This window comes from Tupaia chinensis, unplaced genomic scaffold (assembly GCF_000334495.1).
Source record: "Tupaia chinensis unplaced genomic scaffold, TupChi_1.0 Scaffold143993_1, whole genome shotgun sequence".
NCBI classification, from domain to species: Eukaryota; Metazoa; Chordata; class Mammalia; order Scandentia; family Tupaiidae; genus Tupaia; species Tupaia belangeri.
Genome location: NW_006203844.1, coordinates 106,108 through 122,687, shown reverse-complemented (window position 1 = coordinate 122,687; position 16,580 = coordinate 106,108). Strand labels below are relative to the sequence as shown.

General features: G+C 64.4%; 2 protein-coding genes across 3 annotated transcripts in view; both read right to left on the bottom strand.

Moving 5' to 3' along the window:
* MATN1 (matrilin 1) overlaps positions 1 to 4,940 on the bottom strand; it is a 7,945-nt gene extending 3,005 nt beyond the window's left edge. The window contains exons 1-6 of the mRNA XM_027767183.1: positions 4,804 to 4,940; positions 4,309 to 4,457; positions 3,131 to 3,477; positions 1,564 to 1,786; positions 612 to 737; positions 35 to 222 (exon numbers count right to left, since the gene is read on the bottom strand). Of these exons, the coding sequence (XP_027622984.1) occupies positions 35 to 222; positions 612 to 737; positions 1,564 to 1,786; positions 3,131 to 3,477; positions 4,309 to 4,457; positions 4,804 to 4,901 (1,131 nt within the window). The 5' untranslated portion in view covers positions 4,902 to 4,940. The remainder of the gene's footprint in view (positions 1 to 34; positions 223 to 611; positions 738 to 1,563; positions 1,787 to 3,130; positions 3,478 to 4,308; positions 4,458 to 4,803) is intronic.
* Positions 4,941 to 15,105: 10,165 nt separating this feature from the next.
* The window catches only part of LAPTM5 (lysosomal protein transmembrane 5), a 27,120-nt gene continuing 25,645 nt past the window's right edge, over positions 15,106 to 16,580 (bottom strand). For both annotated transcript variants that reach the window (XM_027767182.1, XM_006165689.3), the window contains one exon: positions 15,106 to 15,857. In XM_027767182.1, the coding sequence (XP_027622983.1) occupies positions 15,768 to 15,857 (90 nt within the window). In that variant the 3' untranslated portion in view covers positions 15,106 to 15,767. The remainder of the gene's footprint in view (positions 15,858 to 16,580) is intronic.

Here is a 16,580-nt window from a genome sequence, read left to right as displayed (position 1 = left end):
TATCCTTGTTGGTGTGGAAGGGGCCCAGTGGGACCTCCTGGCGCACGGAGCTCGAGTACTGCACCAGGCCCACCTGGGCCAGCTGGTCTGACACGTCCAGCGTGTCCACGATCTGGTTGATGAACTTCTTCACCAGCTCAAAGTTCTCCGGCCGCACGCTCTTGGAGCCGTCGATGAGGAAGACCAGGTCGGTGGCCGAGCTGCCTCCGCCACGGCTGCAGACTGGAGAGTGGGAAGGGTGTGGCCGTCAGGCAGAGGTGGCCTCCCAACCATTGAGCGGGCCCCACCGCGCGTGGAGCTGTGTGCTGAGAGCCACCCTGCTCTGTCCCCGGGACTTCCTCTATAATCAGGGCCCCCAGCCCCCCCGTTTTACAGCACTGGAAACAAGAGCTAGTGGCTTCGCTCGGGCTGCTCACAAGATCTGAGCTGGTCTGCAGCGCCCCCCCACGCTAATGCCACTGCGCGGTGAACTGAGGGATGGGGTCAGAGACAACCCTGCAGACACTCTGGCAGGTGTCTGTCTGAAGACGGTCCTGAGGGAAGTGCAGGGGCCCAGCTGGCTGTCCCAGGGCCGCCGAGGACCCCCTAGGCCTTCCCAGCCCAGCACTGACCATTGCAGGTCTTGCCGTCACTGTTCAGGGTGAAGCCCTCGCGGCAGGCACAGGCGTAGGAGCCCGGGGAGCTGATGCACACCTGCTCGCAGTCGTGGTCCCCTGTGGCACAGAGGTCTGACACCACTGGGGACAAAGGGGGGTTCAGATGCACAGCCTTGGACACCCCAGCCGCCTGCCCATCACCAACCCGGCCCCTGGCACACTCCGAGGCCGAAGCACCCAGCCAGGGACCCCCAAGCCCCAGACTCCCAGCCCAGGGCGAGAACCCTCACCAGGACCAAGTCCCTGAAGGAGGTGATAATGCCGATTATGAAACAATACGTCCTGCTGCAAAGGCCAAGGCGTAGGGAGCGGCCTTTCATCTGCCCGGCTCCTGCATCAGCTCAGAGTTCCCAGGTAAGGCATGGGCTCCCAGAGCCAGCCACGGGAAAGGCCCTGCCTGGTCCCCTGCCCCCGTCCCAGAGCCTCACTCCGGGCAGGCCCATCTATCCTCTGGAAGGACCTGAACCTTCTACCAGGGCCCAAGCCCCTCTGACCTTCCCGCATCACAGAAAACTTTGACGCCTCAAACCCGAGATTCAGAAAGAACCACAGGGTTTTGGCGGCGATCCCCTTACTGGGCTCCTACTCCTCCTTGGGACAGGGCGCGTAAAAAGGCTCCTGACCTCATCTCTCCCAACTCTTATATGCCCAGGCTGGGGACCCGGCCCGAATCAGGCTCCACCCCGACCCTAACTCAGTCTGACCTAAGCCCTTGTCCCAGGCCCAACTGGCTTCCGCACTGCACCCCCCGACCTGGCTTGCCCCGGACGCTGTCTCTACGTCTGTCCTCGCCTATAATGGCCATCGCCCGGCCGGGCCTGGACTCCTGGCTTCGGCCCCGCCCCAGATCAGGCCCCGCCCCAGATCAGGCCCCGGCCCCGCCCCTGTCCGCCGGCCGCGGCCGCACCGCAGAAGGCCTCCTGGAACTTCTTGGACAGCTTCTCGATGACGCTGTAGCTCTCCACGTAGTCCACGTGCTCGTCCGGTGGCTCGCTGGCGATCTGCCGCAGCGTGGCCTTGTCCACGCGGCCCACGCCGATGGCGAACACCTCGATGCCGCCGGCCCGGGCCCGCGCAGACACTTCCCGCACGCTGTCCTGGGGCCTGCCGTCTGTCACCACGATGGCCACCTGCGACACACGGGGATGTGTGTGAGGACCGGGTTCTACCTCTCCCGGCAAGACCGTGTCTCTCCACGGGTTGGGACTTGCTGAGGACCCCGGCTACTGGCAGCCATGCCACAGTGAACGCGCCTGGCCCGTAGGTCCCTGCGCTCGCTGGGCCCGGGCCTGGCGGCTCCTGAACTGGAGGCTCCGCCCGGGTAGAGACCGCCCGGCTCCGAGACCAAGCCGCTTGGGCCAAGCGTGTGCACCCGCCAACACCGTGCAGTTCTGCACCTTGGCCACCAGAGGGTGGCAGAGGCTGGGGGATGGTGGCTGCGGCTACTCCCGCCTGGCCATCCTTCTCCACCAGGCAGGGGATCCGGCCCTGAGAAATACCCTGGTTAGCACCCAGGAGGGACATGGTGCCCGGGTCCCACCACGTCCTGGATCCGCTGGGCCCGTTCAGGGTCCTCGCCCGGTCTGCAGCCCCCTCTCCTCTCCTCTGCTTCTGATCCTGGGCCCCAGCCCTTATCCCCAGGGCCTGAGCTGCTCTCCTGGTAACCTGAAGGTAGATCTGGGATAGGAAGGGGTGGCATGGTGGTTAAGGAGGCTGTATCTTCCATGACCGACCAGCCGGTTCAAGTCCTGAACCCAGCACCTTGAAAAACATGCCTGGTGCAGCTAAAATCCCGAGGAGAAGGGCCTGCAGTGTGGCCATTTCCCCCCCAGGGGTGCTTTCCTGCTTTCCTCTCTCCCTGCATACGCGTGGGTGAGCACATGCGCCTAGGACTGAATTAATAATACATGAGCAGGTGCGGCCCGCGGTGCGGGTCTCTCCCAGCCCGCGAGTCCCCCGTAGGGAGCCGGTGATCAGGCAGGGGGCTAGGGGGGACGTCTGCGAGGGAGGGGTCTCCACGCTGTACCTGCTCACCACCGCACCCTCTGAGGCCCCCGTCCCCCCAAAACTCAGCTCGGAGACCATTGTCCACCTGTCAGTCCCCCCACAGCCGAGTGGGTTCCAGACGGGTCACCCGGTGTCCAGCCCAGGCTGCCGGTGCGATCTGGTGTGGGCCAGTCAGCTCTGGAGACAGCTGAGCTGGGCTGTCACGAGCACCACTTGGGCCACCTCTCTCCGTGAGGACCACTGGTCATCCTCAACCTGGGCCAGCAGCTGTCTGAGGCCGTTTCCGTGAAGACAATGGCCCCATCTGAGCACCCTCCCCGGTCTCCAGCCGGGCTGGCCGCTGGGGCTGGAGAAGGGCGACAGAGCCCAGGCAGGGTGGCCTTCTCTCGCCTCCTGCATAGTGGGGAGTGGAGCAGGAGGCAGCTGGGGCTGGGGGGTTGCAGCTGGGGCTGGAGTGGGGCCCACACCTTGCTGATGTCCGGGGACCGCGTGCGGCCGCCCTCGGCATCACTGAAGGCCTTGGAGATGGCGAACTGGATGGCCAGCCCCGTCATGGTGCCTGTGGACAGCGGCTGGATGCGGCGCACGGCCTGCAGCAGCGCCGCCTTGGAGCCGTGGGCCCGCAGCGGGAACTCCTGCTTCACGGCGCTGGCGTAGTTGACCAGGCCCACCCTGGTGGCGTTGGGCCCCACGTCCAGCGACTCGATGACCTGGGACAGGAACACTTTCACCTTCTCGAACTCCACAGGCCGCACACTGCGCGAGCTGTCAACCACAAACACCAGGTCCGTGGGCCGGGTCCGGCAGAGGTGCCCTGGAAGGGGCGGAGGGGCGGAGGTCAGGAGCCGGGCCTGGACAGCCGGGCCAAGGAGCACCGGGGCCACCTCATCTGGTTCAGCCTCTGGAGGACACTCGGGCGAGCGTCCTGGCACAGGCCCGGCTGTCCAGTGGGTGGGGAAGACAGAGGGGCACAGTGGGTGGGAAAGACAGAGGGTCAGGTCCAGCCGTGGGCCGTGGGCCGTGGGCCGTGGGCCGACCTCACAGGATGAGCATGAGTGGAGGTGCGAGTACCAGCACAGGCATGCCTGAGTGTGCGGGGCCCAGAGGGCACGGCGGCCTTAAACTCACTTCACGTTCCAGCCCAGACGTGCTCCAGAAACAGGTCAGCTGCCCTTCCTAGCTGGACAAGAGGACGCTGAGGGTGGCCCCAGACGGGTGGGCTCGCAGGCCAGAGCAGAGCCCCTCTGAGCGCAGGGCAAAGGAGCAGTAATTCCCAGTAGCCACCTTGGCAGCCCGGCCAGCAGGGCCCCAAGACACCCCTGCCCACCCCCCAGAGGAGCAGGATCCTTCCAGACTCCAGGGAGGCAGCACCATGCTGGGAAGTGGTGCAGGTCTGGGTTCAAATCCCGGCTCAGCCACTTTGGCCCTGGGCCCCGGTTTCTCTGTCCGGGGAGAGACTAAGGCTTCAGGAGGCTGTGAGTCCCGAGCCTGCAGCGGGGCCTGTGCTCTCTCACTTGCCTGCACGGAGCAGGGCGGGTCCCAGGGAAGGAAGGTGCAGGGCTGCCCCAACTCCACCTGGCGTGTCCCAGATGGGGCGCTGCGTCAGAGTACTCGAGGGACCTGCGAACTCACCTCGCGAACTCACCCTCGCCCACATTGGTAACGGCTACAGAGGGGTAAACTGAGGTCCAGAGGAGGAGAGGGGGCTGGCCGTACCCCAGAGTAGTGACTTGGGGTCCTGGAGGCCCTGGGCTGTGTGGTCTCAGGGCCTCCCTCTCCATCCTGTCTCCCCATCTGAGCAGGGGCAGTGGCATGCTCGGATTCAGTGCCCAGGGCTGAAACTCGAGGTGGTGCAGACCCTAGGGAGCCCCGTGCTGGGAGGGCTGTCAGGGGAGGCTGAGCTCTGGGCCCCACATCTGCACTCATCTGAGAGCACAGCCGTAGGCCTCGGCCACGCTCCACCCACAGTCCCTGTCCTGGGCGAGGCCCCAAGTGCCTAGGGCCCCCGCCCGGACCCTTCTCAGCACCATGGCTCTGCCTGCTGGACCCCCACCTGGCCCTCTCCTCATCCCGGACCGCTCCTCAGTGTCCAGCCCCCAGGCTGTCAGTCCGGGCCCTCTGACCTGTGTCCCCCATCTACACGGGCCCCTCACCTCTGGGCTGGAGGCCGAGGCCGCGTGGGGCCCAGAGCAGCAGCAGACCGTAGAGCGCCAGGCTGGTGCCGGGGCTGACCCTCATGCTTCTGGCGGTGTGGACAGCCAGCGCAGCTGTGGGGGCCGGTGGGGTCCCGGTCTTATCAGCCTCACTGCCGTGGGCCCCAGGGGTGGGGCCAGGCTGAATGGAGGTGTGTGTGCCTGGAGGGGAGCCACGCCTGGCCGGGCCTCCGAGGCCCCGCCGACCACAAGGGTCCCTTTGCCTGAAGAGGCAGCCTGAGCCGCTGGAATTCGGGAAATCTCGGTGGGTGGGGGCACCTCCGGGGGCTGGAGCCTGTGCTGCCTCGAAGCTGCCACCCCAGCCCGGGCATCCCTGGGTCCAGGGGCTTCGTGCCAGCCTGGCCCTGCCCTGCACCATCCTCCCACACCCAAGTCCCCCCACCTGCAGCTCTGACCTGGCTTCCTCATTAAACATGCTTCCCCTCTCCGCCGTCCGCTGCCGCTCGCACGCCCTTCTCTCCAGCTACCCCTGGAGCCTGGCACACGCAGGGCACTGCCCAGAGTGCCCGTCCCTGCACCCACTCTCTGCCTCGCAGACTCTTCCGGGCCCCAACTGGGGAGCACGTGCACTGCCCGTGAGCGCAAGACAGCAGGGGTGGCCAGGAGCCAGGCGGGCAGGGCACCCTCAGTTCACTGCTCACTCCTTGCGTGGCCGTGGGTAAGCTCCTTCGCCTCTGGGAGCCTCAGATTGCTCACTGGCCGCCAGGGGGACAGCGGTGCCTGCCTCCGGGTGGGAGGGGCAGGAGCACTGCGCCGGCATAGCGGGAGTCCTAACCCTGCTCCAGAAGAGGAACCGGGGAGCAGACAGCCCCAGCCGCCGGCCTGAGGTCACACTGCCAAGCAGGGTCATTGCCAGGACGGCGCCCAGACATGGCACAAGCCTCTGGGTAAAATCAGTAAGACCTGGGCCAGCAGGTGGCAAGGCGGTTAGGGTGCTGGGCTCCCACAGGGCTGACTGCGGCTCGAGTCCCGGACCTGGCACTTGAAAGTCATGCCGGGCATGTGTGTGTGCATTCCCCACATCCCTGGAGATTGAAGAAGGGGGTGCAGTGTGGCCCCCCCGGGGGGTGATTTCTCTCTCTGTCTCTCGCTGTGTCTCTCCAGCAAGCACATGTGCCCTGTACCAAAAACCTAAAAAATAAACAAGATTCATGTGGCCACATCTGTTCAGTTTTATACGTGTGTAAACGTGTGTACGTAGGTGTGGCTGTATGTACACACAGATACAGATACGGGGTGACGTGCACACACGTGTGTAGATACCGGTGGGCGTGTCCACGCGCTGAGACAGATACAGGGGTGACACGCACACACGTGTGTAGATACAGGTGGGCACACACACTTCTATTGTGGGTATTTACCCTCTCCCCAGGCGCCCTCCCCGAGCTTCTCCGCCCTGTCTCCCTCCCCACCAGAACTAAAGGGGCGGGACCAGGGGTGGCCCCTCTGGCACACCTGCGCGGGACAGAGCAGGAGCCTGGCTGGGCCGCCTGAGTCAGGCTCTGAGCCGCTGTGTGACCAGAGCTGCTGACCCACCTCTCCGGGCCCGGTGTGTCATGCAGGGCAGGTGCTCCCGGGCCGTGTGCGGAGGCGGGAGGGCGGAGGCAGAGATGAGCAAGGACGGCCGCCAGCCCCCGGCAGTCGGGCACTCGGCCTGAGCGGCCGCCAGCGCCCCCCACACAGGAGGACACAGACGGACTGTGACACACGGTCCTCGGTGCGTCCCTCCTGGCCCAGCCGCTCCTCTTCCCTGTGCCTCCCCGCCACACCTGCGGGCCAGCAGGCCCACCGCGGCCGCCCCTCTGTCAGGTGGAGAAACGGAGGCCGAGAGGCTCGTGGGCTTGCCCGCAGCCCGCAACCCACACGGGGTCCGAGCTAAGCGTGGGGCACAGGCCCGGCCCTCGCCCAGGGTCAGAGAGGGGGGGCGCTGGCGGTATTTTCCGCCGACTTCATGGAAGTCCTGTGTGCAGATTCGCAGCCTGGCTCCTCTCCCGCAGCACCCCTGCAGGCTCCCTTCCTCCAGGTCACCGTGACCGTCTCTCTCTCCCCTGGACCAGCAGTACGCTGTCATCTGCCTTCCCCAGAGCTGCCAGCTCCCTCGGAGCAGGGGTCTTGCCTGTCACAGTCACCCTGGACTCCTTGGGACCTTGCGCGGTGGTGTGGTGGCCTGGCACCTGGCGCCTGGTGCCAGGCATCCCGTGAGCGAATGAAGGAACAAAGGAGAAGGAAAAACAGGCAGCTCCGTTTCCCCCGGGCCGCGAGGGGTCACACGGGGTTCAGGGGGGCCGATCCGCAGGAAGAGAGGCACAGTGCTGCCCGCCCCGTCAAGGTGCAGTGGCAAACATAACCTGGGCGGCGGCTGCCCCCTCCCGAGGGCCAGGCCTGTGTCCGGAGCGGGGACGCCACTCTGTGGGCCGCGGCCGCTGGGACTCTGAAACGGCCCTTTCAGCCCGGGCCTGAATGGCGGTTCTGTGGGCTCCTGAGGAGCACAGCGCTCCTCTGTGTCCCCCCGCCACTCGCAGAGCCGCAGGAAGGCACAGGTCGGTCCTCAGGAGGGTGTGCGTTCCAGCAGCGGCGCTGACATTCCGTGGCGGGGCCGGGCCGGGTGCAGAGACCTGGGAGCTCGGTGCACACTGAGGAAGGAAAATCAACATTTGTGCTTTAGAACGTGAAACGCTTCCCCAGGACTCAAACTCGGGAATGGTGTGTCCGCAGTTTGCCGGAGGAGAACTGCACTGGGGGCCTGCCCAAGGCTGCTCGCGAGTCCCACAGGCCGCCATGAAGGGCCCTGGTGCCACACCTCGGGTCCCCAGGAACAGCAAGCCCTCAGTGTTTTACCCGAGCACACCTTGTGACCAGTGAAGCGGCCCCGGGCTGTGTGGCCTGGTGGGAAGCACGCCAGGCTCTCGCCCCGTTCTCTCCCTGCAGGGCAGCCCCAGCTGTCTCACGCTCCTGCGACAACGCGGCCGCGCCGTCCTGGGCAGCACACCCTCCACCTTCAGCACCGCCATCGCAGTCCCGCTGCATCCACATTGACCTTTTACTGTTGTTTACTGTGACGCTAACCCTACACACCTTCTGGAAGTCTCTCCTGGAAGGGGCTGGGCGGTGCTGCGGCAGGACCCTGCGAGCTTGGCTGGGGAAGTCTCCGGGCTCACACCAGGGCTTCCCTGGACACACCAGGCACGTGCCCCGGACCAGGGCTGGCTGGAGCTGTGGGAAGAGCACGGCGTCCGGGGTGCCCGTCTCTGCCTCTCCAGCTATCTCTCTCAGCGTCTCTTGCTAATGAAGAAAGAAATTTTAAAACTTTAGAAATTCTCTCCTCCTAAGAAATGGGTCATGGAAGCCCTGTCTGGATGTGCGCCGCGTACTTAGTCCAAGAGACTGGACAGTGGGGACCGAGACGTCTCCATCCACACGGCATGGTGGCCCAGGCTGCCCAGTGGCACGCGGACCGGGCCCAGGAGTCCTGCGACGCGACGGAGCTCTGGAGTCAGACGAGCTGCGTCTGCATCTCTGTTCTGTCGCCAGGGCGGCACCTGCAGGCAAATCCCTCCTCTTCAGCTCCTTGAGGACCTTCCGAGAGGTCGGGCCCCAGATGCTCTCGTCCCAGGTGCGAGGGTGAGCCGAGAACGCCAGCCGCTGCCCTGTCTCACGTGCCTTCAGGCGCTGGGCAGGCAGATGGGGCTGTAACAGGCACGCCCCACGTCCTGGTGACTTAACACAGGTGTCACCCCTCTCTGCTCAGCCCAGGGGCAGGGCCGCCCTCCTGCCTGGGAGCCCACAGATGCCTCCACCTCGCTGGCCCCCCATTTCCAAAGCTTTCATCTTGGGCCACATGGATGAGAGACAGCAAACGTCTCTCTTCGCTGCTAGATGAGAACACACCGCCTGGCTCCCCTGGGTGCCCAGCCACCTCCACCCCAAACGCAGCCTGGGCCGAGCAGCCCCATCACGGCCTGCTGCCTGCGCCTCCCTGGCCATCTCCAACCTTGCCCGCTCCTGGCTCCCTCTGTCCCCCTCTCTTCCCTGCCACAGAATGAGTCTCCTGTCTGTCCGTCTTCTCACAGAACGACATCCAGTTCTGCTCCAGGTCTCGCTCACGGGATTACATGCCCACGGGCCTGAGAGCCAGGAGGAGCCCCTGCTCTGCCCGAATCGGCAGCGCGTACACAGGAGAGGATCCTGGGGTGCATGGGGCAAGGCCGAGCCCCGACTCTCGGGTGCTGAGGGAAGCTCATCTTACCTGGAGAGGTAGGGGGGCAGTTTGCACCCCTCAGGCAGCTGGCAGCACTCTCCGGGGAATGCCGCCTCCGGTCCATCATGCTGGAAGGGGACCGAGCACTGGGAGAGTGGAGGTGCTCGGTGTGGTTGAAGAGAGAGGGCAGGAGGGCGGGGAGAGCGGGGGTCCACAGGCAAGGACAGTGCTGTCCAGTTTGAGAAAGGTCACGTCGGTGCGGTCAGCGTGCAAAGGCCAGTACGAATGAAGACAGCCGCGGCCCTGCCAAGGCGTGTGCAGTAGCCCCCAGCCTCTCCCGCCCGCTTCTTCAGCAAGGCCTGCAGGGTGGCAGGGCAAGCCGCTGGGAGGTCCGGTGACCCGGAGCCTGTCCTGGCCCTGTTCTGTCTGAGGAGCCACTGGGCAGCCCTGGGCTCTGTTGTCCAGTCCCAGCCTTTCTGAGCACACAGCCCCAGGGAGGGTAAGTCTGTCCCTCCCACACTCCCCGAGACGGACACAACCTCCCTGGAGGAGCTGGGGACACTTCGGCTTTGCCCAAAGCCCTCTGGGAGGAACCCAAGCGCCCACCAGCCACGGGGCGGTCATGGGGCCTGTCACAGTTGTGGCCGAGGGCTCCTGGCTCTGGGCTGTGAGCTGTCGAAGGGAGGCCATGGAGCTCCCAGGCTGACCCCGGCCTGGAATGCTGCCCCGCCCAGCACACGGGGCAGGCCACTCGGGCCACCAAGGCAGCCATGGACCTGCTCCCAGGCGGGGTCCCCTCACCTGCTCGGTACGGCAGCCCGGCTGCCGTGCCCCGCCCAGCCCATGGCTACGGACTGCTCGAGAAGGCTGCCTGGGGTTCCCCCGGGTCCCCAGGAGGACACTTGGGATGTGAGCGCTGGCTCCAAGAGCCACCCGGGCAGGCAGTGGGCACCGGCGGGTGGCGGGGGGCGGGCGGGGGGCCACAGAGGCCGAGGCTCGAAGCTCCGCCCACCCAGAGTCGCTTGTCTGGACACTCAGAGCCACTTTAGTGGGACTGGAGGCATGGCCAGGGTGCCCGAGGGACACAACTGCCTCCCCAGAGGCCACCCTGAGACCCCGCGAAGTGGGCCTCCTCACTGCCGGCCCAGGCAGGTGCCGCGTGGCTGGTTGCTCACCCTGTCCGGGACCCTGTCCAGACCTCGGCTCTGTGGTCTGAGTGCCACACGCCAGTCACACCTCACGTGCACCCCTCTGTCTCAGGCCCTGGAAGCCAGAGCCCAGCCAGGACAAGGAGGTGCACTTTCGTCTGGGGGGACGTCCAGGGAGGCCGACCTGTGAACCTGGGGAACGGTTGACACCCGCCCCACAGGTCCCCAGACGACATCCCACCCTCCTGCACAGAGACGACTGTAGGCTCTACCCCCCAGTGCGCCCACACAGCACAAGGGGACAAGCTTGGCCCAGGACTGGGCGCACTCTCTCTTCTGCCCTCGCCCCTGCCCTCGGCCCAGAGTGGGTGCCGCCTTCCCAAACGCCCTCTGAGCCCAGCGCCAGCCCAGACCCCCACTCCCGCTTCTCTGTGCAAGCCCTGCAGCTCCTGCTCCCCAGGCATCATGTGACCAATCCCAGCCAATGAGGGGTGAGGAAGCTATTTCTGGGAGGTCTGCATTGAAGACGGATGTGCTGCAGGAGTAGCAGCAGCCGCCTTGTGAGCATGAGGGAAAGATGAAAAAGAACTTGAACAACATCAGCACTAACTCTCTTTCTTTCTTTCTTTCGTTCTTTCTTTTTTTTTTTTAGAGGTTTTTGTCTTTAGGGCACATGCACTCACCAGAGCGAGAGACAGTGAGAGGGAAGGTGGGAAGGTGGGAATCATCCCCGAAGTGATGGCCCCAGCACAGTTCTTCTCATTCCTCCCGAGATCTCGGGCATGCGCACACATGCACCGTGTGACTTTCAAGCCACCAGGCCCAGGACTCGAACTGCGGTCGGCGTATGTAAGTCCAGCAGCTGCGCCGTCACCGGCCACAGCACTGGTTTCCTCAGCGGCACAGCAATGCCGACCGCTGGCTGCAGCCCAGGTTCTGGTGGTCTGTGAGCTGCCCCCCACTGCCCATGCCACCGAGCCCAGGGTTTCTGTTTCTCCTGACCGAACACGGCCCCTTCGATGCGTTTCCCGTGGTTGACCATCGGCCCTCGACTGTCCTGGGACACAAGGTGGTTAACCCGTTCACAGCGGGGGAGCTGAGGTCAGAGTGCAGGCCGTGACTGGCACAGACTGCCTCTCTGAACTGCCGCTGCCCCTTCCCGTCCCCCTCAGGCTCTCTCAGGCCACAGTCCTCTCTAGGGGATGTCCCACCTGAAGTCTCTCCCCTCCTTGTCACCTGGCTAGTGAACATAGTTCAGGAATCACCTCCTCCAGGAACCTGGGCCAGGAACCTGGCCCAGCCTGGAGGCGGCAGTACCCTGGCCCCTCTCAGCACTGATTAGGCCGTGCTGCTGCTCCTGTCCCCCACCATCCCCGAGGTGAGGACGGGGAGCTCAGCGCCTCTGTGTTCCCAGCATGCCCCATTCATACCCTCTAGGAACATTCTGGAAAAACACAGGGACAGACAAATGAGCAGCCCGTCAGAGGCCAAAATCCACACCTCGTACTAAACCCGTGAACCCGGAGAGGAGGGGAGGCAGGGGTCCCACGGAGGGGTGTGTCAGGCAACAGTTGGCCACACTCGCATCGAGAGACCACCACGGGCACAGGGAGAGCCATGGAGCCAGGAGTTGACAGCAGAGAGCAAGAACCCATTTTCCTAAAGCCCCGGCTCAGCGGGCGGGGGCACTGCTGCCTGCTCCCCTCTCCCGGACAGAGGGGACGTGCACGGGGCAGGCCTCAGCGGGGCGGAGCCCAGGGAGGAGGCTGCACCTGCTACAGGGGACAGCAGCCTCCGAGGCCCCTCTGGTCCGAGACGCAACTGCGGAGAGCCCATTCCAGTGACCTGTGCCTCCTAACAGCTTCCAGATGCCCCTGAGGCTGCCGTGAGCCAGCCCCCGCCCCAGAAAGCACACCCCGGGATGGAGCTAACGAGGGCCTTGGGAAGCGCAGGGTCCCGGGAAAAGGGGGAGGTGGGTCAGGAAGCACCAGAGGGACAAACTCAGGCTCTGATTGGCCACGCGTGACTCCGAGCAACGCCTTCCCTCTCGGACCGCAGGCATCCACGGGGGTCCATGGAGATGACATGAAGGAAGGAGTCACCTAATGACAGGGCCCGTCCCTGCTGCCGGCACAGCCCCCAGCGGCCCTGGCCTGAGTCACCTGCCCGGCCTCGCGACCAGTCCTATTTCCGGGCCGCCTCCTCTCCCGCCTCCCTCAGACAGGCCCTCTCAGTGGGCCCGAACCGCCCAGGCTGTCAAAGGACCCTGTGTGAGGCTCAAACGCCCATTGATGGGCCTCGGCGAGGGTGCCGGGCGATGGCGGCTGGCCTGGCCGGCCACACGCGCTCCCCCGAGCCAGCTATTTCCTGTCCCGGGGCTGGCCCCTCCAGCTGGCGGCCACAGGGCACAATCCCACACACATCTTAGCTGGTCCTTGGCTGCAGGCCCGGGCTGGGGAGCGGGGACGGGGGAGGGACAGCCGAGTCACCTCGGCGAGCCCCAGGTCTCCTCTGCCAGGGACACAGCCAAGGTGGGCCTCGCTCAGGCTGCGAGGCCGAGAACAAGGCCAGCCCCTCTCAGCACCTCACTCCACCCACACTGGAGGGGTCCTGGAGCCCCTCGTCACGTGGCGTGACACGAGAAGCCACGGCCAGACTGGGGCCCAGCCCTCTCTCTCTCGGCAGCCTCCGCCTGGAGAAGAGGAAGGCCTTTGTACTAATCCCTGACCGCTGCGTGGCCCGTGGACAGTCATGTGACATTTCTGGGCCTCGGCTCCCTCGGACGTGACGAGGAGGCTGACTCCCACCTGTCTCCACTGCGTGGGGCCTGGTGAAGAGCAGGTGAAGAGCTGTGTGCCAGGAAAGCCGCAGGCGAGGCCAAGCACGCCCAGCCAGCCTCTCTGCAGTTTCGGCACTTGCCTCCTGCTTCCGGAAACCCAAGCCCGACCTGGTACTTCCTGCCCGAGACCCTTCCCGGCCCGGTCCCAGTCCCGGGTGAGTTCACGCTCACTGGTGCAGTATCCAAGGCTCCGCTGTTTCTCCTTCGGTGCTGGGACAGATCCCAACCCAGACTGCCCTGGGCCCCTGCCGGCTGCACTCTCAGGAGGGCCCTCAGCAGCTCCATGACCCCAGGAGGAACAGGCAAGAGATGAAGAGAGAGAAAGAGACAACTGAAGAGCTCAAGTCCTGGATCCAGCCATGCCTGAAGCCAACAATTCCAGCAGTTTCCTTTATGTGACTTCTGCTTTAGCCAAGAAATATGGCAACAATTGTGTGCCTAGCAGTGGTGATGAGCTCGGTTCACCGAGGTCCCCGCTACCTGCGGCCATCTCCCGTAATGCCCTCTGGGCTGGAGTAGCCCGATAACTTCAACCATGAGCACTGTCGTATGCCCGATGCCGCCCTAGACCTGCCAGCCCCTGCCCCACAGCCACCTGAGCTGTTCTCCCAGCACCCCCACCGCGGGGCCCCTGCACACCCCTCTTTTTGCCCCACTCTCCTTCCCACTTAGCTCCCTGCCACCTACTAGTTCTTCAGGCTTGAACCGGGGCACCTCCTCCAGGAAGACTTCTCTGACTCAGGTCAGGTCTGACGACCTTCGGACTTTCCGCAAGGGCTCAGCCACAGGTGCTGTCATTGCGTATGGACTTGCGCCCTCTCGCACTGGCTTAACTAGAGGCAAGTCCACCCATCGAGTCAGAGTCAGAGACCCGGCCCTGCTGGCGCCCTCCAGGCCAGCGAAGGTGACACCTGATCGGAGACGTCACGGGTTTACGCAGCGTCTCTGCGTAAGGGTCTGAAACGACGCTGGGTGACACAGCTGGGCTTGGCAGCAGGTGCACTGAACACATGGTGCGCACGTGTACATGTGCGTGTGCGTGTGTGCGTGTGTGTGTATGTGTGCGTGTGTATGTGTGTGTGTGCATGTACACGTTGGGGTGAGGGGAGGAAATGGGCGGCCTCCTGCTCTGTATCTCAGGACAGGGGGAGCCTCGTGTCGGCTTTACTGCCATGTCTCCCCCCACATGAGCGATCCCACGGGGCGGTGCACGGGCACCATGACCCGAGGCCTCACCTCCAGGCCCACTCCCGCAGGAACCTCGGCTCCGAGCAAGAAGGCAGTAGAGAGCGCTGGGTCCAAAACCTTCCCTGCTGCCCCCACCAAGGCCCAGTGGCAAGGGCTGTGCCCACGAGAGTCTGTGCCCTCGAAGGGTCTGTGCCCACGAGGAGCTGTGCCCACGAGAGTCTGTGCCCTCGAAGGGTCTGTGCCCATGAGGAGCTGTGCCCACGAGGAGTCTGTGCCCATGAGGGTCTGTGCCCGTGAGGGGGTCTGTGCCCACGAGGAACTGTGCCCACGAGGGTCTGTGCCCACAAGGGTCTGCTGGTTTGTCCCGAACAAACCCCTGTCCTTGCCACACAGCCTGTGACAGGGCTGGGTCTGGCTTGACCACAGCTTGGGGAACTGACTCCCCAACAACCAACAGTCCTCGGGCAGACCCCTGGGGCGGACTGACAGCACCAACCGCTGATGACCCTGTCACAGAATCCACGGCTACGGGGTCACATCAGCCAGGGCGGCCACCCAGGTCTGCGCTCGATCGCGGTGGAGCCTCAGCAGAGCAGCTGCATGTGCGTAGGGTCAAGACGGCCGCCCTGTGGAAGGACAGGCTGACACTGCATTTTGTCTGACTGGACAATAATCCAGCCACCTGGAGGGTCTATGTTGGCCAGCAGGCCGACCACCATGGGTCAGTCCAAACCAAATAATTCAAAACCAACTTGATTTTTGGTTATTGAATTTTATTTCTTTTTTTTAAAACTTTTTTCTTTTTTAAAAAGAATTATTCTATTTAACTTTATTTATTTATTTATTTTAACTTGACCAGAGAAGGACAGAGTGAGAGAGGGGAAGTGAGAAAGCAAGCCACCAGGTCTGGGACTCAAACCGCAGTTGGCCATGTGGGAGTCCAGCGCCCTAACCACCACGCCACCTGTTGGTCCCTATTGAATTTGATTTCTAATGTATTCATTATTCTACGGATGGCTGACTTCTTGCACACCATGTGGACATACACGCACCTGCCCTCACGTACGTGTGTGTGTGTGTGTGTGGGTATGTGTTTACCGGCAGGATCGCTAGGCTGAACCACTGTGTGAATCAGTTTCTCACAGACCAGAAGAGCAGGCCGCTCTCAGCAGAGTTTTGCTGGCTGGACGAGTGCGTTAGGGCACGCGCTGCGTGGCGGAACCGACCCGGCTGACCGGAACCACGCCTGCCAAACCTAGAACCCGTCTCTGTGCGGCGCTGCAGCGGTGCGATAGGCGGGGTGCTGTGGGCCTGACCTTCCGAGGGCCTGGGGCGGCGCTCGGCCGCGGGGCTGACACCACTGTGAGCATCTCAGGGGCCGGGCGAGGGGCGGGCTGGCAAGGGGCACAGCAGGTCACCCCGAGTCAGCGGGCCCGCCCGGGCAGCAGGGGCCACCAAAGCAGAGAAGCGGTTCCGAGGCAGCTCCGCCCCTCCCAGAGCCAGGCTGGGGCTGGGGGCTCACACTTCTGAGTACGGGGGTGGTGCAGGTCCCGCCTCGGGAGCCTTGCACGGCAGAGACAGGGCCTCCTCGTAGGTCGGCAGGACCACCTGGGAGAAACAGAGGGGCCGAGCGGTCAGGAAGGACCCCCGTCCCAGCCCGGGGCAAGGGCCCGACCCCACTGTGGCAAGATGGCGGTGGTGATGGTGGTGGCCAGTGTGTCTGGGCACGTGCTGCAGGCAGAGTGCCACGCCTTGCCCACGGCGACACACTGCCCTTGCCGTCGGGCTCTGAGCGCCCCTCGTGCTGGGGACAGTCAGAGCTAGTCCCGCCCTTGGGTGTGTGGCCTGGGCTTGGCCACGCCAGTAGACTTCCAGGCCCTGGCCACGGTCGGTGTAAGGCTAAGCCGGTGACCCAAGCCGCTCAACCGAATGCACTGCTGGGATTTTCTTTACCGCCGGGGCTGCCGAGAGGGAAGGATGTCGTGCTAGGTGTTGTGGTCGCCATTTGCCACCATGAGGGAAGGGCTGACTGAAAATGGAGCCACCAGTGAGGAAGGAGGGTCGAGGGGCGGATGGCCCAGCCGTGGTGGCACACATGAGGAAGTGCCACTGCAGAATGACAGCCACGGGGAGGCGCAGGCCCGGACGGGGAGCCAGGGCGTGACAAGGCCCTGCCAACAGGACCAGTCTCTCTCTCTCGAAAGAGAAGAAAGAAAGAAAGAGAGAAAAAGAAGAGGAAAGAAAAGGAAGACAGAGGATGAGGTAGCAAGAAGACGCCCAGTTGCCAGCGCTCAGCATCCTGAGCAGGCCTGAGCGGGCCTGAGCGGGCCT